Genomic DNA, 19518 nt, shown 5'->3' on the forward strand with positions numbered 1-19518 from the left:
TGGAGTTGACTATAAAATGCAGGCCACTTTCTGCTCCTCAAATCTAAAAAGAGCATCAGATCTTTCTCCATGCCCTTCTTCCCTAAAAATAAAAAAAAAAAAAAGTATTTTGACCATAGGCACTATTGCCACCTGAGTGGTAGGTCTTTGTGAATCCAGATTGATCTGTGGTTAACCTTCCATCTGATCCAAAAGCACAGCAGATCTGGACAACATGATGCTGCAACAACGAAGCGTCACCCAAACCCCCATTTTTTGGTCGTCCTTTTGCTCCCGAAGTTTTCTACAAGTCTTCCTAAAATTCGGTTTTCATGATCTGTTTCTAAACGCCTCCAGGGCTTGGTTTAGCAACTTCCCAAAGATAACAGGCAAGAAGGGTTCTTGATCAAGGTGTTCAATATCTTCATAAGAATGAATCGATACATAGAAACTGGTGCTAAAATATAATCTATAATCTCATCAGTTATTCAGACATAAATATGGCGCGGAACCGGACCTAGTTTCCTCCAGGCCCAAGTCCAATAGGCCCAGGGAAGATGGTGGTGGGGATGGTGCTTCAAGCGCACCAAAGCTGGGCTCAGGACTACAATTCCCAGAAGGCTCAGCGGAAGCCCAGAGGCCGCTTCCTCGTCCGCTTCCCCGCCCCGCGGCCGGTGCTGGGCGACGCGGGTAGGCGGCCCGAGATCACGAAGGCGCCTGGTCCTTGGCCCGTCGTCTCCTGCCGCCCACGGTGTCCGGCATGAGGCGCTTGGGGTCGGTGCAGCGGAAGATGCCGTGTGCGTTCGTGACGGAAGTGCGAGAGGAGCCGTCCAGCAAACGGGAGCAGCAGGTACCGGCGGCGGCCGCTCGGGGGCGCTCCTGTGCCCGGGCCCCGGGGCGCTTTGCAGCATCTCTGCGGGGCGGAGCTTTTTCGTTTTTGCAAGTTTCTTGGACTCTTGCTTGTGGCTCTGCTCTCCTGGGCCTGATCACACAGACATGCATGTCATCTGCCTGGTTGCAATTTCCCTTCTGATCAGATTCTCAGTCAAGCAATTTCCTGCTCAGGGAGATGGACAAGCTTCACTCATGGTTTATTCACATTTCTACTTCTCTGCTCGAGTGCAGATTTGGGGGAGACTTGCTTTGCCTAAGCTGGGTGACAGCTGACCCAGCTGGATCCCTTAAGGTAGATAAAAGCGGCTACAATTCCGTGTTTTATTTGTTCTTTGGCCACGTGGCCTAACTCCAATAAGCCAAATCAAATGAAGTTGCTTTAAAAATTCTGTCTCTGCTCTTCTTTTTACCAAGCATTGATGCTATAAACGCCTTCATACCTGCCTTGACATGTTCTCAGCTCAGGTTTTTGATGCCTCCATAAACCATGGCCCTTAATAAATGCTGGTACAAGAAAATCATCCAGGTTTTAGGATAGTTCTTGAATATAGAGAGACGTTCGTGGTAGTTGAATCCTTAGTTATTAGTCGAGTCCTTCCATTTTATTTAAAAATAATAATAAAGGCGTTGTTGGAGATAATGATACAGCGATTGCCTTGCAACAATCCTGCCCGGGTTCGATCCTTGGCATTCCATATGGTCTCCTGAGCAGCACCAGGAGGGATCCCTGAGTGCAGAAACAGGAAGAATCCTGAACACTGCTATGGGTGGCTCCCCAAATGTGAAACAAATCGAAAAAAATCACCCCCATTACCTCCCTCTTTAACATCTTTTCCAGATTTCCTTTTTATATTGTTCCCTCCTACTGTCTTGTCATCCATCCAGATCCTGATTTTAAAACCCTGTTCTTAAGCCTAGATCTAGTTTGCTAGGTACTGCCACCTGCTGGGCACTGATAAATCGTTGCTCAATTATTTAACGAATGAGCTCTAGAGTCATTTCATTTTTAAAAGACCCATATAACATCTCTTCTAGTTCATTGTTTGCATGTTTTCTGTCCTGCTTGATTGATTATTGATTCATCCAGAATAATCGTTGCTTTTTTTGTAATCAAAACTCCTCAATTCTTACTAAATGTCTGTGGTAGTAGTTGGCAATCTTTTTGACCACAACACATCTATTCCACGTGAGACCTTCTTATTGTGAATAGTGGTTCAGCCTCACCCTGTGCTCAGAACTGTAAGCATGTGTGGGAAGGATGGAGGACAGTTAGTTCCTGAAAGTTCCCTCCAGCAGAAGAACAAGCCCCTTTCCTTGTCCCTTTAGGAATAAAACAAATAAAACTCTTAATAGCATTGGAGCTAGCATTCAAGACTTCAAATCTCTTGATCTGTCTCAATCTGTCCTTTACTTCAAACTGAAGTCTGTCTATTCTAGAAAATTCTATTTATCTTGTTAACATGCCATGCACATTTCTGCCTCTTTCTTGTTGTTGCCCCCTTTCAACACTTCCAGGACCACATCCAGAATTTCCGATATTTGTGAAACAGGTAGACTCTGAAATCTTTCATCAACTTCATTATATCAGTGATTCGTATGTCCAAATATAGTAGAGAAATGGTCGATTTTTACTTTTCAAAAACATGTGTGTGCTCAGGGCTGTTTAATGCAAGATAGGAAACTTTGTGAACGTCTTGGTATTATTTTGGAGGGGCACGCCTGGCTCGGTTCTCAGGGATTACTCTTGGCTCTGCCCAGGGATCATTCCTGGCTCTGTACTCAGGGATCACTACCATAGGGGACCATACGGGGTGCTAGGGATTGGGAAAACAGGTTGGCAACATCCCAAGCAAGTGCTCACCTGCTCAGCTATCTCTCTAACCCTTACCTCTTGGTCTCTTAGGTTGTCCTTTGAACATATTGATAGCCAAGAGTGGTAGATGATTGTAATTTCCCTAAAATTAATCTCTTACACTCATCATATGTACAAGCATGCCAGACCCACGTCACACACAGAAATCACAAACACAGTATGGGCCATACTTTTATTCTGCCACAGCAATTTATTGGTCTTTGCATGTGTGAGACTGAAGCCTATATAGATTCATTGAGTGTTTATATTGGGCAATACTTGGATTCACATTATACGAATCATGAGTATTGTGTTAATTCAAACAACTTAGGCTATGAAACAGTGGCTTAAGTTTTTCTTAAGAATGAAAATCAATGGGGCCAGAGCTATGGCAGAGCAGTAGGGTGTTTGCCTTGCATGCAGCTGACCCAGGACGAACCAAGGTTCAATTTCCCCACTTCCCATATGGTCCTTCAAGCCAGGAGTGATTTCTGAGTGCATAGCCAGGAGTAACCCCTGAGCATCACTGGGTGTGGCCCAAAATAAAAAAAATTATCAAATAAGAAAAGAATGAAAATAAATAACTGATAAATGTGGGAAAGAACTAGAAACTGTTTATCCCCATTCTTAGAGCTCTTTGGGTTTTTCCACTTGCTGATAAAAAAAAGCCATCAATTTAGTTTGTAAATAATATAGTACTGACAGCTCAAAGGTCTTTCTACCTCCCTCCCTGATTGCTCTCATCACCCTGAGTCACCTTATACCATTGTTTTCTCTCATAGAAAAATTAAAGTTTTACACAGGATGTGTCCTTCCCCACACAGTGCCAAGGACAATTCTTAATTTATGGTGGGGGTTTAAACAAATAGTTGTCAAGTAAATAAAGACATGACAGGGTATTAAAATGTCCAGAAAAAGCCTTCCTGTGTGGCATGGAAGGAAGGAATGAGATTATGAGATTTAAAAAAAAAAAACGAAAAAAAGAAATATATTTAAACTAACTGAAGAATAAACAGATCATCCCATAAAATGAGACTGAGAATGTTCTAGAAGAGCATGCATGTGTGCGTGATGTGTGTGTGTGTGTGTGTGTGTGCATGTGTCCCATAGAATGAGATTAAGAATGTTCTAGGACTAGGTGAACGTGCATACATATGTGTATTTGTGTGTGTGTGTGTGTGTGTGTGTGTGTGTGAAAAGACAGAAGCTGTTTTAAACCCATTCTTTTTTTCTCTCTTTTTGAAGCCCTTTAAAGTTTTGGCTACTGAAACTCTAAGCCACAAGGCATTAGAGGCAGATCTATACAGTGCAGTGCCGACAGAAAAAGTGGATGGAACATGTTGCTATGTTACTACCTACAAAGGTAAACTTAAACTACACTACAAATACGACTTTTCTTCCTTCCTCACTTATACCAACTCTCTAAAACAGGGAATTTGCTCCTATTAAAACCTTGGCCACCTAAGGATACTAGTATAATAATCCCACTCTCGTCCTTTATATTTCCCTTGAATATAGCTTTCTTTCGGAGGAAAGGCACACAATTAAAACCCACTTAATATTTATGAAGGGCTAGATGGTCTGAGACATGCTTTCTATACAGATTATCTCTAGTTTACACAGCAAGCCTCTCCCTGTCATAGATAAGGAAAGTAAAATTCAGAGAACTTAGTTTCATTAATTAAGATCACTTAAGGAATGGATGTGTGACTTGTTAATAGAGTGCCAGTTTGTCTGACCCCGTAGCTTTTCTCCTTCAACTTTTCCTGGTGCTGATTAATGCCAATGCTTTCATTATTGTGGGAGCACCTTAAAAAAAATAAAATCATAGGAATTGGCCACAGTGTTTAAGGGAGAAAATATGCTGATGAAGAGAAATAAGTTTGGTGATTTCTTCTGGGTGGGGAAATGAATAATTAATTCTATTATGAGAAATGGAACAGACATTCCTAGTGTCAAGAAATATCTTATGAATGCATTTAGATCCTTGGAGAAATTGTGATAAAATTCTCAAAACCTAAAATTCTCTGGCAATCTTTTGAATGGGGACTTTAAGGGACTGTGTCATTCACAGGGCTGTGACCACCATCTACCATCCATCCACCTATCCTTCCATCTTCAGAACTCATTTCATCTTGCAGAACAGAAACCCTGTATCCCTAATGAACTCTCTGTTCCCTTGACAACCACCATCGTTCTACTTTGTCTCTGACTAAAACAGCTCTCAGAGTAAAGAGTGTATTTGTCTTGTATGGCATGCTTATTTCACTTTGTGTAATGTCTTCAAGTTTCATTCATAATTTTCTCCCTGACTTATAATCAGTTCAGTAGGCTCTGGGTGGGAGATCTCTGTTCTGTACAGAAAGCCCAGGTTTGATCCCTGACACCACTGGGGCCCCAGAGCATGTCAGGACTAACTCCCCAGCCATGTGGTGTCACAAACATTTATTTTTAAGGTTTAATAGTATATGCATTGTCTTCAGCTGCATTTTTGTTTATCCATTTAACCATCAACATACACTTGGGCTTCTTCTTTTGGGTATGATGTACAGTGCCACAATTAACATGGGATAAAAATAACTCTTAAAGCATTTCAATGTTTTTGGGGGATGCTAATTGGTTTTCATAAGCTGCTAGACCAGTTTAGGTTATTCTAACAATGTTCAAGGGTTCCAGTTTCTTCACATCTTAATGACACTAGTAATTTTCCGTTTTCTTTTAATAGCTGCCATTTTAATGGGTCTGCATGGAATTTTAATATTTATTGATTAAACGAATAAAAGAGCCATTTAACCAGGAATTATAATATAGTTTTAGCCTGGTTCTTATTATCAGGTAGCAAACAAATAATACAAATTGTCTGAATCAGTGCATATTCAATATTTTAAACTATACTTCTGGATTATATACTGGAAGGTACTGTAAAAATATTAAGCTTTAATTTTATATTAAAATTTACAACGGAACAGTAGTACAGTAGTAGGGCACTTGTTTGCTTTGAATGCATCTGACCTAGGTTCAATTCCAGGACCCCATGCCAACTTCTACCAGAAGAGATCAATAATAAACCTTGAGTACCATCTGGTCCAAAAACAAAAAATGAAGAAAAAGGAAAAACAAAAAGCTTAAGGTGTATCATTATGTATAGGTGGCAATGAAACAAGAATTAATTGTTTTACTTTGTTGTTATCAAAACACCGGACTATGTTTAGGGCTTAATCCTGGCTCTGTGCTTAGAATTCACTTGTGATGAGTTGAGGGGTGTTGGATTGTATGACCCAATCCAGGTCAGCAGTGTGTAAGGCAGGAGCCCTACTGCACTACTACTGTTCCAGTTCTAAAGTTTAATATGAACTAAAATCCTGCTATTTTAAGGCCACACCTGACAGTGTTCAGGGGTCACTCCTGGCTCTGCACTCAGAGATCACTCCTGGCAGTCTTGGGGGACCAGATGCCGGAGATTGAACCTTGCAGATGGCCTACCCACTATACTATCACTCCAGACTTCCATTGAATTCTTAAAAATAAAATAAAATAAAAACATGGCATGTAATCAGACATTGCTTACAAATAATCTACTAGTACCAACAAAGGATGCCTTGTATTACCCAACACTGCAAGATGGGCCCTAGGATAGTCAGGAAGCGTCCTTCCAAGCACTCATCCTTGAGAAGTGCCTCTCCAGCCTCGGAGGCTAGGATCAAGTGTTCATTCCGCTGTGACATGCCAGCAATCCTGGGACCTGAGATTACAGACTGTTACTGCTCCTGACCAGAGTGTGGCCCATGATGGCAACATAGCCCCTGGTCAGATGCTTGTGGTATTAAGCCTCTTAGCACCTTTAGATGCTTCAGGTTTACCAGGAAGAGTTTTCTGGTTCTGTTTTTCTCCAGAAGAGCTTTCTTGTCTCATAAATGCTGCTTTCCAATAAAATGGTCTGAAAATACCCATAGTAAGGGCTGACCTGTTTTTGCTTGTTTTGTCTTTTTTGTTGTTTGTTTTGTTGGTTTTGGGCCACACCTGGTGGCACTCAGGGATTACTTTTGGCTCTGCGCTCAGAAATTACTACTGGCAGACTCAGGGGACCATATGGGATGCTGGGGATTGAAATCGGGTCTATCCCTGGTCGGCCACATGCAAGGAAAACACCCTACCTCTGTGCTATCACTTCGGCCCCATTGGTTTGCTTTTTTAAGCCCTTGCTTTATCATTAAGCAAAAGCTTAAGTCTTAAAAATCGGTGGGCTGTGTTAGACTGCTTTTTCATTTCCCTTTCTCTTCTAGGGTTCTGTCTTTTATGAAAGCACCCTATTTCTTGAAGAACAAAATTAATTCTGAAATGCCTTTCAAGGTACATTTGATTGTTTACATGCTTATGTTTTATACTTTTTTTTTTTTTTTTTTATAGGTCAGCCATACCTTTGGGCCCGACTAGATAGAAAACCTAACAAACAAGCCGAGAAAAGATTTAGGCACTTTCTCCACTCAAAACAAAACTCAAAAGGTTAGTGAGTACTTCTTTTTTTCTCCAAGTTCTTGATGTGAAGCCAAAATGTGTGCTTAGTTTTTACCATCGTGCTGCTCTTTATTTTACTTTTATATTTAATTGGTATAAACGACAAGATATTTGATCTGAAAGTATGCTATTTTTATTTATTTATTTATTTATTTACTTATTTACTGGTTTAGGGGCCACACCTGATGATACTTGGGTTACTTGTGGCTCTTCGCTCAGGGGTCATTCCTGACATTGCTCAGGAGATCATAGAGGATCCTGGGGATGGAACTCTGGTCAGCCATGTACAAGGCAAAAGCCCTACCCTCTGTTCTATCACTCCAGCCCTGCTAATTTTTGATAATTTAATACAAAATTTGAGTTTTAAGCATTTGCAAGCATTTTATACCAAAGATGTGCAATCAGTAATGTCATTTTTTTTCCCGTTTTGGGCCATACCTGGTGGAATTAGGGGTTACATCTGGCAGGCTCGGAGAACCATATGGGATGCTGGGATTGAACCTGGGTCAGAACCCAGGTTGGTAGCATGCAAGGCAAATGCCCTACCGCTGTGTTATCATTCTGACTTGGTGTCCTTTTGTAGAATTTAAGCTTTTTTTATATGTATATAAGAGAGTCTTCCTGAAAAATAATGAAGAAATGGTCTCCTGCTGGATTTATCCCAAGAGTTCCCTAAGCAGCCATGGACATTGGCAGTGAAATGCCATGTGCTTGGGGTGAATGGGAGGGGAGGGGGTTCCCAGACTCCCATCCCAAAAAGCTTTCCCTAAATTATAGTTCATTCATTTTATGAACATAGACAATTATACATTACATTTGTGACATTTCCTAAAGTGACATTTTCATTTGTTTTAATTATAAAAGATGTTTTTTTTTCTAAATCAGGTGTAAATCTCCAAAGTATATCAGCAATGCCTCTACATATTTAAGTATCTCTGTATATTCACCACCGAGTATCTACTTGTAGTCTTAATGAGTTAAAATTTATAAATGTAGAAATACTGGAACATTAGCAACTTTAGTAGGTTGTCATTGTGTATAGTCTTAGTACCCTAACACTGAGAAGTATAATTTTGTAGTGATAGCTGTACCTACTTTGAATTTTTTCAGTATTTCATGTTTTTTAAAATTTTTAAATAAATAAATTCCTTATTGTATCACTGTGAGATACACAGTTACAAAGTTGTTCCTGATTGAATTTAGTCATACAATGTCCAACACCCTTCACCAGTGCACATTTCCCACCTTTAATATCTCCAGTTTCCCTCCTACTCTGTCCTCCCCCTGCCTGCCTCAAGGCAGACATTTTTTTTCTCTCTTCTCATTCTCTCCCATTATTTTTAGGCACTGTGGTTTGTAATTTTTTTTAAAGTATTTAACATTAAAGTATTGTTCCATATAAGATTATTGAACTCTTTTAGACTTTTTTTGGAATGTTGAGGAGGACTTCAAGCCTGTTCCAGAGTGCTGGATACCAGCGAAGGAAGTAGAACAGTCAAATGGCAACCCAGTACCTGATGAAAATGGACACATTCCTGGTATGAAAAGTCTCTTCTGAAATGCACTTTTGTGTTTACTATTATAAAAAACATAAGCTCCATTACTTAGAAATTAGACATTTTAATTTGATCCTATGTAGTACTTATGCACTTCAACATTTGAGACATGTTTAATACAAGAGCTATAGTAAAGTTATTTTATCTAAGAATTTCCCCTTAGGTCTAATTTTTTTTTAAAGATGCACAGTTTATTCTCTGTGATTTTTAAAAGTAACAAACTCTAATGGGAATATTCTTGATGTTGTTATTGAGTTCAATTATGATTGATTTAACTTGAAGTGAGCTAATTAAGAGATTTCTACCTTTCCTATTGGGGACAATAAATGAAATAAATACATACAGGAATACATAAATACATACATAATATACATAAATACATGTATAAATATATAAATAAATACAGGAAATACATAAATAAAAAGAAGAAATTTACTTATAAGTATTTCTGGATGAAAGAAATTTTGTGAATGTATGACAAGTAGGATGATAAGCCCATTAATGTCCAGTTCAGCAAGCAGGACTTGAGTATATTATGAACATTAGACTCCTAAGTTCCAGTAATTTAGAAATGAGGAACAGAAATCTTTATGTTTCACTCTCACCAATCTTTTAGGAAATTCACTAATATAATATAAAAAATAAAAAAATCTGAACAGGATATAATTGGAGAAAAGAGGAATAAAAATGCTTTTTCAGATGTGGGATGGTTGGAGACTGCTATATAGACATCTATACTGAAGTGAGAGGACCAGGGAGATTATAGGCAAATCTGCCCCCCTCACACACACATACGGAGGGAAACATGTAGAGTCTTAGGTGTTTTTTGCAGCTGTGAATTTAGGCTGGAAGATTCTGGTATTTGAGATGATAAACAATGAAGATTGGAGATGTGGAATTCACTCAGTATTCTAATATAACAGAGTTTATAGACCATTAAATGGAATTTGGAGTTTATCCTGAAGAAGATTATTAGAGTTTAGGCAATCAAGGCTGTGGCCAATAAACTTAAAATTTTGATTTTGATGAAATTATGATGAAAGGGGAATAAGTTTCTTTGGGAAACAGTATATCAGAAAAGAGGCTATTACTATAGACTGTAGTCTGAGTGAGTATTGAAAGCCAAATATAAGATGTATAAATATGGATGTATAAGCCCTAGAATATATGTATATATATTTTTTGATAATGGATTTTCCATAATGAGAAAGCAGATGCTGGCAGCAAGAGTTAAGATTGGAAAAACATTGATAGTCAATAGCTGTGGAAGAATGAATTGTTGATTAATTTATTGGGAAGCTTAACTTTTTATTATCCCTGGAGCTGGAGAGAAGGTTAGAAAGTAAACTTAATTTAAAATATGTTACTGACCAGAGATAATATTAGGAGGTAAAGCTCGTTGCAATCAATCCAGGTTTGAATCCCCAGCAAATGTGGTCCTCCAGCATCACCAGAAGTTAGCCTGAGCCCTTTCCGTAGTAGCCTAATTTCCCCGCTTCCAATAAAAAATAAATTACAAGTTTTTATTTAGTGGTTTTGGGGCCACACCCAGAGGTACTCAGGGCTTACCTCATCGTCTCTGCTCAGGGATCACTCATGCCAGACTCAAGAACGATGTGTTATAACAGGATCGAAACCAGGTCGACCATGTGCAAGGCAAACATCCTATCACTGAATTATCTTTCCAGCCCTCTTATTTTTTTTTAAAGCTTTCAGATAGTTTTTCTAGAAAATCTACCTAGTAAAATAATACCCAGAGCTTAGTAAGGACTGATCAAACAGGTTAATTCCTTTGCCAAAAAGACAGATAGACCGACAGATTTATAAAACCTTACATGATGTAGCAAAATTGGCCAGGGAGAGGGCTCCAAGAATAATACATATGTTTCACACAAGGAGGGCTCAGGTGTGAGTGCCAGCAGTATATGGTTCTATGCACCAAGGTTTTTAGGGATCAGGGCTTAAGCACTACCCAAAAAAATCACAAAAAAGAAAAGCAACACTTCACAGGAGCTAGAGAGAGAGGCTTAAAGGCTCTTCATTCTAGAGGCCTGGGCTTTATCCCTTGACACTACAGGATTCCCTAAGCATCACAGAAAGTGATCTCTGAACACAGTAAGTGGTGACCACAAAACAAAAAGCACAAACACAAGTAGTAAAACTATTGAATTCACTTTTTTTTTACAGTTGCTTTATTAGATGTGAGCATTCTTAAGTGTATCACATATTTTTATACATAGATATACATGAATTCATACAAGTTGTGAGACTAATAGAGTATGAACATGAGCTCATTTGGGATCAAATCTAGGCATTGACACATGTAGGTCATCTTCTCTACAAATTGAACCACATCCCTACCCTCCTCCTCTTCTTTTCTTGTCTTCTTTTTTCTTCTCTTCTTTTTCTTCTTCCTCTTCTTTTCTTTTCTTTTTCTGTTTTGTTTTGTTTTGTTTTGGGTCACACCGGCAGTGCTCAGGGGTTACTCCTGGCTCTACGCTCAGAAATGGCTCCTGGCAGGCTCAGAGGACCATATGGGATGCTGGGATTCGAACCACTGTCCTTCTGCAAGCAAGGCAAAGGCCTTACCTCCATGCTATCTCTCTGGCCCCTCTTTCCTTTATTTCTCTTCTTTGCCTTCTTCTTCTTCCTCTTTTTCTTCTTACTCCTTCTTCTTCTTCTTCTTCTTGCTCTTCTTCATCTTATTCTTCTTGCTCTTCTTCTTTCTCTTCCTCTTCTCACTCTTCCTCCAACTCCTCTTATAATATTCTCTTCCTGGGTCTCTGAGACTTCATGATTCTTATGTGGTTTCTGTTGAGTTTACCAAAGACTTCTATTTTCATGTTCACATTTTTTGACTAGTTTATCTGTTGTCTGATCATTTACTTTAAGGTTCTCTTCCAATCTCTTCTGCTGTATGGAGTTGTTCTGCATCTCATCCTCAGGCTCACTGACCCTGTTTGCAGCCACCATTACTGCAGTGGAGAGGCTTTCCATTGAGGTTTTTTTAATTCATAGACTGAGTTTTCCAGACCTGTTATTTCAGTATGAAGTTTTCTAATTTCAATCTTTCTATCCTCTTGATTCTTATTTGTGTTCCATTCAAGTCCATTCATGCTTTCTTTAAGCTCTATGAACATCCTCCCGTAGTTCTTCAATTCACTTTGAAGTGAAATTTGTGTGTGATAGAACACACACAATGTTTTCCAGGAAAAAAAAATGCAAAATATATATGAAAAAAACAACAACTCGGGGCCGGAGAGATAGCACAGTAGTAGGATGTTTGTCTTGCACACAGCCGACCCAGGACAGATGGTGGTTGGAATCCCAGTATCCCATATGGTCCCCCGAGCCTGACAGGAGCGATTTCTGAGTGCAGAGCCAGGATTAATCCCTGAACATCACCAAGTGTTGCCGAGTGTGACCCCCCAAAAAAATAAAAAATAAATAAAAAAAGCAAAAGCCAACTTCAAAACTCATTCAGAGTAATGCAACATGCTTACTAATGACTTTCTCTGCATTGCAGGTTGGGTGCCGGTGGAACCTAGCAGTAAACAATACTGTTGGCATTCCTCTGTTGTTGATTATGGACTTGGGCTTGCTCTAGTATTGAAGCATCATCCAGATGAACTTGGGCTTTTGGAAATCAGTGCAGTTCCACTATCAGAACTCTTGGAAAAAACACTGGAGCTTATAGGAACAAATATTAATGGAAACCCATATGGTAAGTAAATCTGTTTTCCTGTCCAGGTTTAGTAACAGTTATTAAGAGAATTCTTGGATTCAACTTAAAGCACATACATACAAGAGAACTTTTAGGTTCAATTTTAAACACCCTCCACATATACATTCATACTACTGAGCTAGAGTTAAATAATTTTCCATATTATAGCCATTTCTGTGACTTTTACATCTATGGAATAATTTTTACATGACTATCCATTTTGACATGTCTACCCAAAATACTGACTTAATCCAAACCACTGAAGCTTCCTATAACATTACAGAACTGTGTATGGAAATTACTCACATGTAACTTTGTTGCTTTTGTAAAAATCTGGGTATACTAAGTTCATTGACAATTATAGTTTTCATGCTAGGTTGTTGGTAGTAATAGATAAGAGTAACATAAATACAGAAAGGATGGCATTTCATACATCAGAATCTCTATCATGGTGAACTGGTCTATCTGAAATCTCTACTTGAGAGCACTAGGGTATATATTGTAGACAGGGATTGGTAGAGGCCCAGAGACATGAACACTGAGATAGTGAAATCCAGAGCAGACTGACTGGGAGGTGGACGGAAGCTGAGATTGTAATTATCCAAGTTCTGTAATATGGGACTTGGCTCTCTGGCAGACCCCAAATGACAGTTGGAAAATGGCGTTATGTGTAGAGCAGAACTTAATAGGCTGTTTTCTATAAAAGGACAGAAAGTCTTTTCCCCCACCCCCCCTGTGGTAGTGTTTATTTTTTTTAAATAATTTTTATTGTGGCCAAAAGTAACAAATCTTTCACAGTAATATTTAAGGTACATAGTGACAATGAATCAGGGCCAAAGGATAGAAGGTCTTTTGACTTAGCCATCCCATAAACAGGCTATAAACAGCATTTACATGACCAGTTGCTCTATTTCAGAGACATTATTTTCAGAAATAATGATAGAGTGTGAAGGTAGAATTTGGATTTAATGGAGAAGTTGTCATGTTAGAGTCAGAAGCATTGTCATTTATCTAAATCACCAACTAAGCTCTTGGGAAATTCATCCCTAGTGTGTACTAAGGACATGGCTTAGCCATAGACCACTGGAACCCTAGTTTAATTCCTGACACTGGGAAGAATTAGAAAAAAAAATTTTTCTTAAATGGTTTTCAAGGTTGTTATTTTTTTTTTAAGTATATTTTTTCTGAAAACATTGACTAACAGTAATTATTCATCATTTAGGATTAGGAAGCAAGAAATATCCATTACATCTTCTTACACCACATGGAGCCTTTCAGATAAGAAATCTACCTGCCTTAAGGCACAGTGATCTCTTGTCCTGGTTTGAAGGTTGCAAAGAGGGTAGAATTGAAGGCATAGTGTGGCACTGTAAGGATGGCTGTTTAATCAAGGTAAGAGCAGAAAAGAGCTCCTGTAACTACATTTTAGCAAGTTTCTAAAAGACTGAAAAGGAGACTAAAATCTACTTCAAGTTTTGGTAATTCTAGTGGGTACTCAGTGAAAATCCTGTAATTTATGTGTGTGACATGCCCCCCTCTTGGAAAGTCCTGTTGTACAGTTATGCTCTGTGACATGTAGCATGTCCTGTTCTAATTTAACTCAACTTCTTCTGGATTTATTGGTTCCAGAATTTATAAGAAAGTACCCAGGGGACAGAGAACATATACCTGAAATCCTTTCTTCATGTCTCATATAGTTACTTGACTTTTCCCACTGGTATCTGAAATTTGTACCACTCAAAACTGTCTTTAAGAACTGGGGAGCGGGGCAGAGAGATAGCATGGAGATAGGGCGTTTGCCTTGCATAAAGAAGGATGGTGGTTTGAATCCTGGCATGAGAAGCATTTCTGAGCGTAGAGCCAGGAGTAACCCCTGAACACTGCCGGGTGTGACCCAAAGAAACGAACAAACAAACAAAATAATATATATACACATAAAACTGGGGAGCTCAGGTGGTAGAGGACTTTCCCAGCATGCCTGAGGCTCCAAGTTAGATCCCTCATCCAACACTGCCAGGAGTAGCTCCTATTAAAAAAAAAATAAAGCCAGAGTGTAGCAGTCGCACAGCAGGAAGAGCATTTGTTTTGCACAAGGCTGACCCGGGTTCAATTCCCAGCATCCCATATAGTCCCCTGAGCACCTCCCCAAGTAATTTCTGAGTGCAGAGTTAGCGGTAACCTCTGAGCATTGCACAGGATGTGGCCAAGAACAACAAAAAGCATAACCTACATATACCAACTTCCTCCCTCCAAACCATTTTCCAGGGCCATTTTTTTGTGGGCCACAGCCTACAAAAATCAGTGCTCAATGGTTGGGGCTCACTCCAGGTGTTGGTGGGTGACATGCAGTACTGAGATTCATTCAAACCTGTGTTACAGCTCTTCTTTCTAACCCTCAGCATCATGTGTAACCCTCTCTTTTCTATATCCTGTTGTGGGTTCTTACAGCTTACCTATTTAGTCTGTATACTTTGACTCCATCACTCAACTTAATGTTTTCATTAACATGAGATTCTTGTTTAAGTTCTGTCACCCTCCTAAGCATCATCTTGCAGATATAGCCTTATCCTGTTCCTTCTTTGCAAATTAACATTTCTTTGCTACATAAAACTGTTTTAGTGACATTTAAGATTTTTTTTTTTTTGCTTATCAGACCCCTGCTTAACTTTATAGAATTGCTCTCTTCTCTCCCAGGCATATCACCCCTGCCCAGTGCAATTAGTTGAGAATGGTGAGAACATAGAAAATCAAGGGAGAGAGGAGAATCCTGTCACATGGCACAGTCTTTGATTAGATGCCCCGTCAGCCATGATTCTTGTTGCCTTTGGTTCTCAGTAACTTTTGGGTGAGGAGGAATTTTGGGCCACACTTGGCAGCACTTGGCAGTGCTCAGGGGTTATTCCTGAGCTTAGAAAGCTCTGGCTGGCTCAGAGAACTATATGGGATGGCAGTGATCAAACCTGGGGTCAGCTGCATGCAAGGCAAACACTCTACCTGCTGTGCTATCACTCCTGTCCAGTCCTCAATAACTTTGTAAGGAGCTCTCATAATGTCCCCAACATGTTTCCAGGTGCTAGAACTAGACTTGTCATGAGTCTCATGATCTATTGGGGCAGACAGACAGTAAACAGGTAAATAGAACACTATATGAGAACTAGGTAAAAAAAGGGTAAGATCAAGAGGAAGGTCAGGGTGTGCCGGGTGAAGGCAGACAAGTGGAGATGCTCATACTAATTCATGTGTGGGTGAAAGAAGAACAGACTAAAGCTGATGCCATTCTTACTCTTTGCAGGTTCATCGTCATCATCTTGGTCTATCTTGGCCAATTCCAGACCCTTTCATGGTTTCCAAACCAGTTATTATCAGCATGAACCTCAACAAATATGACAATGGCGCTGATACTAAGTGTTTATTTACTTATTTTTCAAAAATAGACCATCAAAAATTTAGTAGGCTCAAAGATCTGATACTGGAAGTTTAAACTGGAAATTAAGCTGAAATCCAGTGTTCCTGTTGTTACATTTGAATGTGGAATATTCTGCCGTGTTTAAAATGTAAAATAATTAGAGGTGACTACTTGTTCAGTATCTAAATTATATGTCTTCTCGCATCTGAGGAAACAAGTTTTACAGTTGCAAATAGCTGTTCAAAATTTTATTTGAAATCAACAAGTGAATTTAAATCTGTGGATTTAATAAAATGTAAGTAATGGTAAGGTCCCAGTTATATAGGGGCTGGGTTCTGTCTACTATAACAAAATAACTTAAAGACAGCAAATAACAATATTGAACATTTTATTTGAAAAATTAAAATTTAAGGTGAATTTAACCTTGAAAAACTTACTGAAATATGGTTCAACCTCTTATCGATATATACATACACATACTAATATATACATATATTTGAGAATCTTAACCACCCACATATATACATATATATGAAACTTCCATTTTAAATGCTAGTATTGTTAAAATTTACAGTCTCACATTTTTGTTTTGTTTTTTTTGGGTCACACCCAGCAGCACTCAGGGGTTACTCCTAGCTCTGCTTATATAATGCTCCTGGCTGGCTTAGGGGTTCTGGGATTTGAAACACCATCTGATTTGGCTGCATGCAAGGCAAATGCCTTACCACTGTGCTGTCTCTCCAGCCCCACAACCTCAGACTTGGGGGGGTGGTGTTAGGTCACACCCAGTGATACTCAGGGGTTACTCCTGGCTCTGAGCTCAGAAATCACTCCTGACTTGGGGGACCCAACCTCACACTTTTTAAACACTTAATTGAAATTAGAGTAAATGTACAGAAGGTTCACCATAACACTTTGCCTATTTGCTAATCACAACCTATTTAAAAGTCTTTAAAAATATATAATTTCTGAATGAGCTAAAAACTTCATATAAATTCCTTTACTAAAACTTCTAATTTAGACAATACATTATTGGGAAGGAAATCATGTAACTTATACAGCTTTCTTGATTTCCAGATGGAATTTTAACATAAAGTTAACAAAGTTAAAACCAGTGTCATAGGTGACTCTTAATAAATGGGAAAATTAGAATTTTCCTTTTCATCTTCAAACTGTTCAGAAGCAGCAGCTGGACTGGGTAGTTCAACTCTGAATTCTTCTGAGAGTTTTTTCAACTTCTCTTCTAAGAGAATATTTTTTTTCACTTCTTCTTTGTAATTATACTTCAGATCTTCAATTTCTTCAAAAAATGAAGGATCAACATTTTCCAGTTCTTTTTTCAGCTTTTGTATTTCCTCCTAAATAGAAACATATTCTCTTTAGGATATAATACATTTAGATTAATAAGTAGATAAATCAGTGGCTTTACATGCCTTCTACTTGGATTTGATCTTTGGTATCACATAGGGTCCCCTGAGCCCGCCAAGAGTGATCCCTGAGTGCAGAGCCAGGAGTAAGCCCTAAATATAGAATTTTTTAAAAATCTAAAATCTGGTTAAAAGGTTTTATAAACAACTAATCTGTTAACTGTCAAATTATTCTGTAGGGGTCGGAGAGATAGCATGGAGGTAAGGTGTTTGCCTTCCATGCAGGAGGATGGTGGTTCGAATCCCGGCATCCCATATGGTCCCCTGAGCCTGCCAGGAGCGATTTCTGAGAGTAGAGCCAGGAGGAACTCCTGAGCAATGCCGGATGTGACCCCCTCACAGAAAATATTCTGTAAACTATTGTTCTGGTCTTTGACTAGAATTTTTTATCTTTTTAAGTTGGAGCTGGGTGTTCAGGGAAAGATTCCTTTTTTGCTCAAAGAAAGGTACATCAGTATTTGTAATAAAAAAGACTTGTGGGGCCAGAGATATAGCACAGTGGTAGGCATTTGCTTTGCATGAGGCCAACCTGGGATGAACCCAGGTTCGATTCCCAAATTCCTGGTATTCCATATGGTCCTTTGAGCCTGCCAGGAGTGATTTCTGAGCAGTCCCAGGAGTAACCCCCTGAGTACCACTGGGTGTAGCCCCAAAACAAAAACCAAAAAAAGACTTGGCTATTTACAACACAGATTTTGATATTTTGTTTAAACTTTATTTATATTTTCTCTACAAATAATGCATTTTAAATAAATAATAATCAATTGAATATTAATATATGACATGGGAAACTAGGATTTTTCTAACTACCTAGGGGGCATCTAATGAAGGATAATTTCATCTGTAATTACCAATAACAGCAGGTCATAGCTTATTTTTATATTCATGTTCTTTTGGTGTATTTTTCTTGTATTTACAGATTCTTAGAGACAAAACAGCAAAACAGCAAAAAAAATTTCTTAAAGTTTCAAAGGGAAACAAAGATAGTTTTAATGTGATCCAAATCTTAAAATATTAAGAAATGAATGATGTTTGTGACAAAAAAATAAATATTATTCCTAGTCCTTTGAATTTGTCTGATATAAGTGTAAAATTCAATACTAGGAATTTTTAGGATGCATACTTAAAAACTCAAAGGTGGCTGTTATAAAAAGTTTTCAATAGATGTTTCACAAAACAATACTATATAATTAAGAGATAATTATTTACCTTTAAGCTCTGCTTTTCTAGATCTGAGGCTTGAAGTTGTGTCTCTAGATCTTGTAGCTTTTCCTTCAATTCATCAGGATCTGCTAAATAATTTAATCAACTCAGCTTTAACACCAAATCAGTTCATATTACAGGATTTTCTTAGAGCAAAAATACTGAGTATAACCATCTAAAGTTTGGTAAATGGGCATTTTATTGGTAAAAAAAACACTATTGGACCTGGAATTGCAGATAGCAGATAGTGAAACAATGGGGAGAGTGCTCAGAAGTTTAGTCATGCTAAATTTCTACATGAAACATTTTATAAAGGAGTACAGATCAGGAACATGTATTACATTCTGAATATACAAATAAAGAGGTTGTGGCCAGAGTAATAGTGTAGTGGGGAAGGTGCTCATCTTGCATGCAGCTGACCAGGCTCAATCCTTAGCACCTCATAAGGTCCCAAGCCTGCCAGGAGGGAATCCCTAGGTACAGAGCCAGGATAAGCCCTGAGCACCACTGTATGACCTGAAAACAAAACACTAGAGAAAAGGAATGACGTTAAGGAAAAGAGCTCTAACCATATGGTGACAAATAGCACTGAGTACTTTCCACGGGTTCATACATATTTCCTGTGAGATCACTACATGCAAAACATGCCAGGCAGGATGGAGGACACAAAAATGGCTTCCTTGATATTTGGCAGGAAAAAAAAAACAACCTCATAAAATGGCACTAGTGCTTTATTTAATTGGATCCACCTCTGAGTTTTAAACAGCTAGGTTTATTTTGCTTTAGTCATCTTTGCTGGAGATGTTTTCTTTACTATACTTAGGATATTGGATTTTATATTTTGCAGCCACTGAAGGTAAACTTTGAAATGACAGAGATTGAGAAAATAATGAACACCAAAACCTTTCCAGGAGTGAAACAGAATCATGTTCTAACAGAATCCTTGGAAGGTTCCCTAATTA

The 19518-nt window shown here is 38.7% G+C and overlaps 2 protein-coding genes across 2 annotated transcripts in view; one reads left to right on the top strand and one right to left on the bottom strand.

Annotated features, from left to right (window-relative positions):
* The first annotated feature begins 739 nt into the window (after nt 1-739).
* On the top strand, nt 740-16096 carry C11H12orf29 (chromosome 11 C12orf29 homolog). Its single transcript, XM_049783147.1, has 7 exons — nt 740-829; nt 3971-4088; nt 7133-7228; nt 8662-8778; nt 12323-12520; nt 13743-13912; nt 15813-16096. Exons 1-7 carry the CDS (start codon nt 740-742, stop codon nt 15999-16001), a joined length of 978 nt encoding a protein of 325 aa, XP_049639104.1. The 3' UTR covers nt 16002-16096.
* Nucleotides 16097-16697: 601 nt separating this feature from the next.
* The window catches only part of CEP290 (centrosomal protein 290), a 99797-nt gene continuing 96976 nt past the window's right edge, over nt 16698-19518 (bottom strand). Inside the window, exons 53-54 of the mRNA XM_049783141.1 lie at nt 18563-18642; nt 16698-17284 (exon numbers count right to left, since the gene is read on the bottom strand). Coding sequence (XP_049639098.1) covers nt 17057-17284; nt 18563-18642 — 308 coding nt within the window. The 3' untranslated portion in view covers nt 16698-17056. The remainder of the gene's footprint in view (nt 17285-18562; nt 18643-19518) is intronic.

The sequence above is a fragment of the Suncus etruscus genome, chromosome 11 (assembly GCF_024139225.1).
Source record: "Suncus etruscus isolate mSunEtr1 chromosome 11, mSunEtr1.pri.cur, whole genome shotgun sequence".
Classification (NCBI taxonomy): Eukaryota; Metazoa; Chordata; class Mammalia; order Eulipotyphla; family Soricidae; genus Suncus; species Suncus etruscus.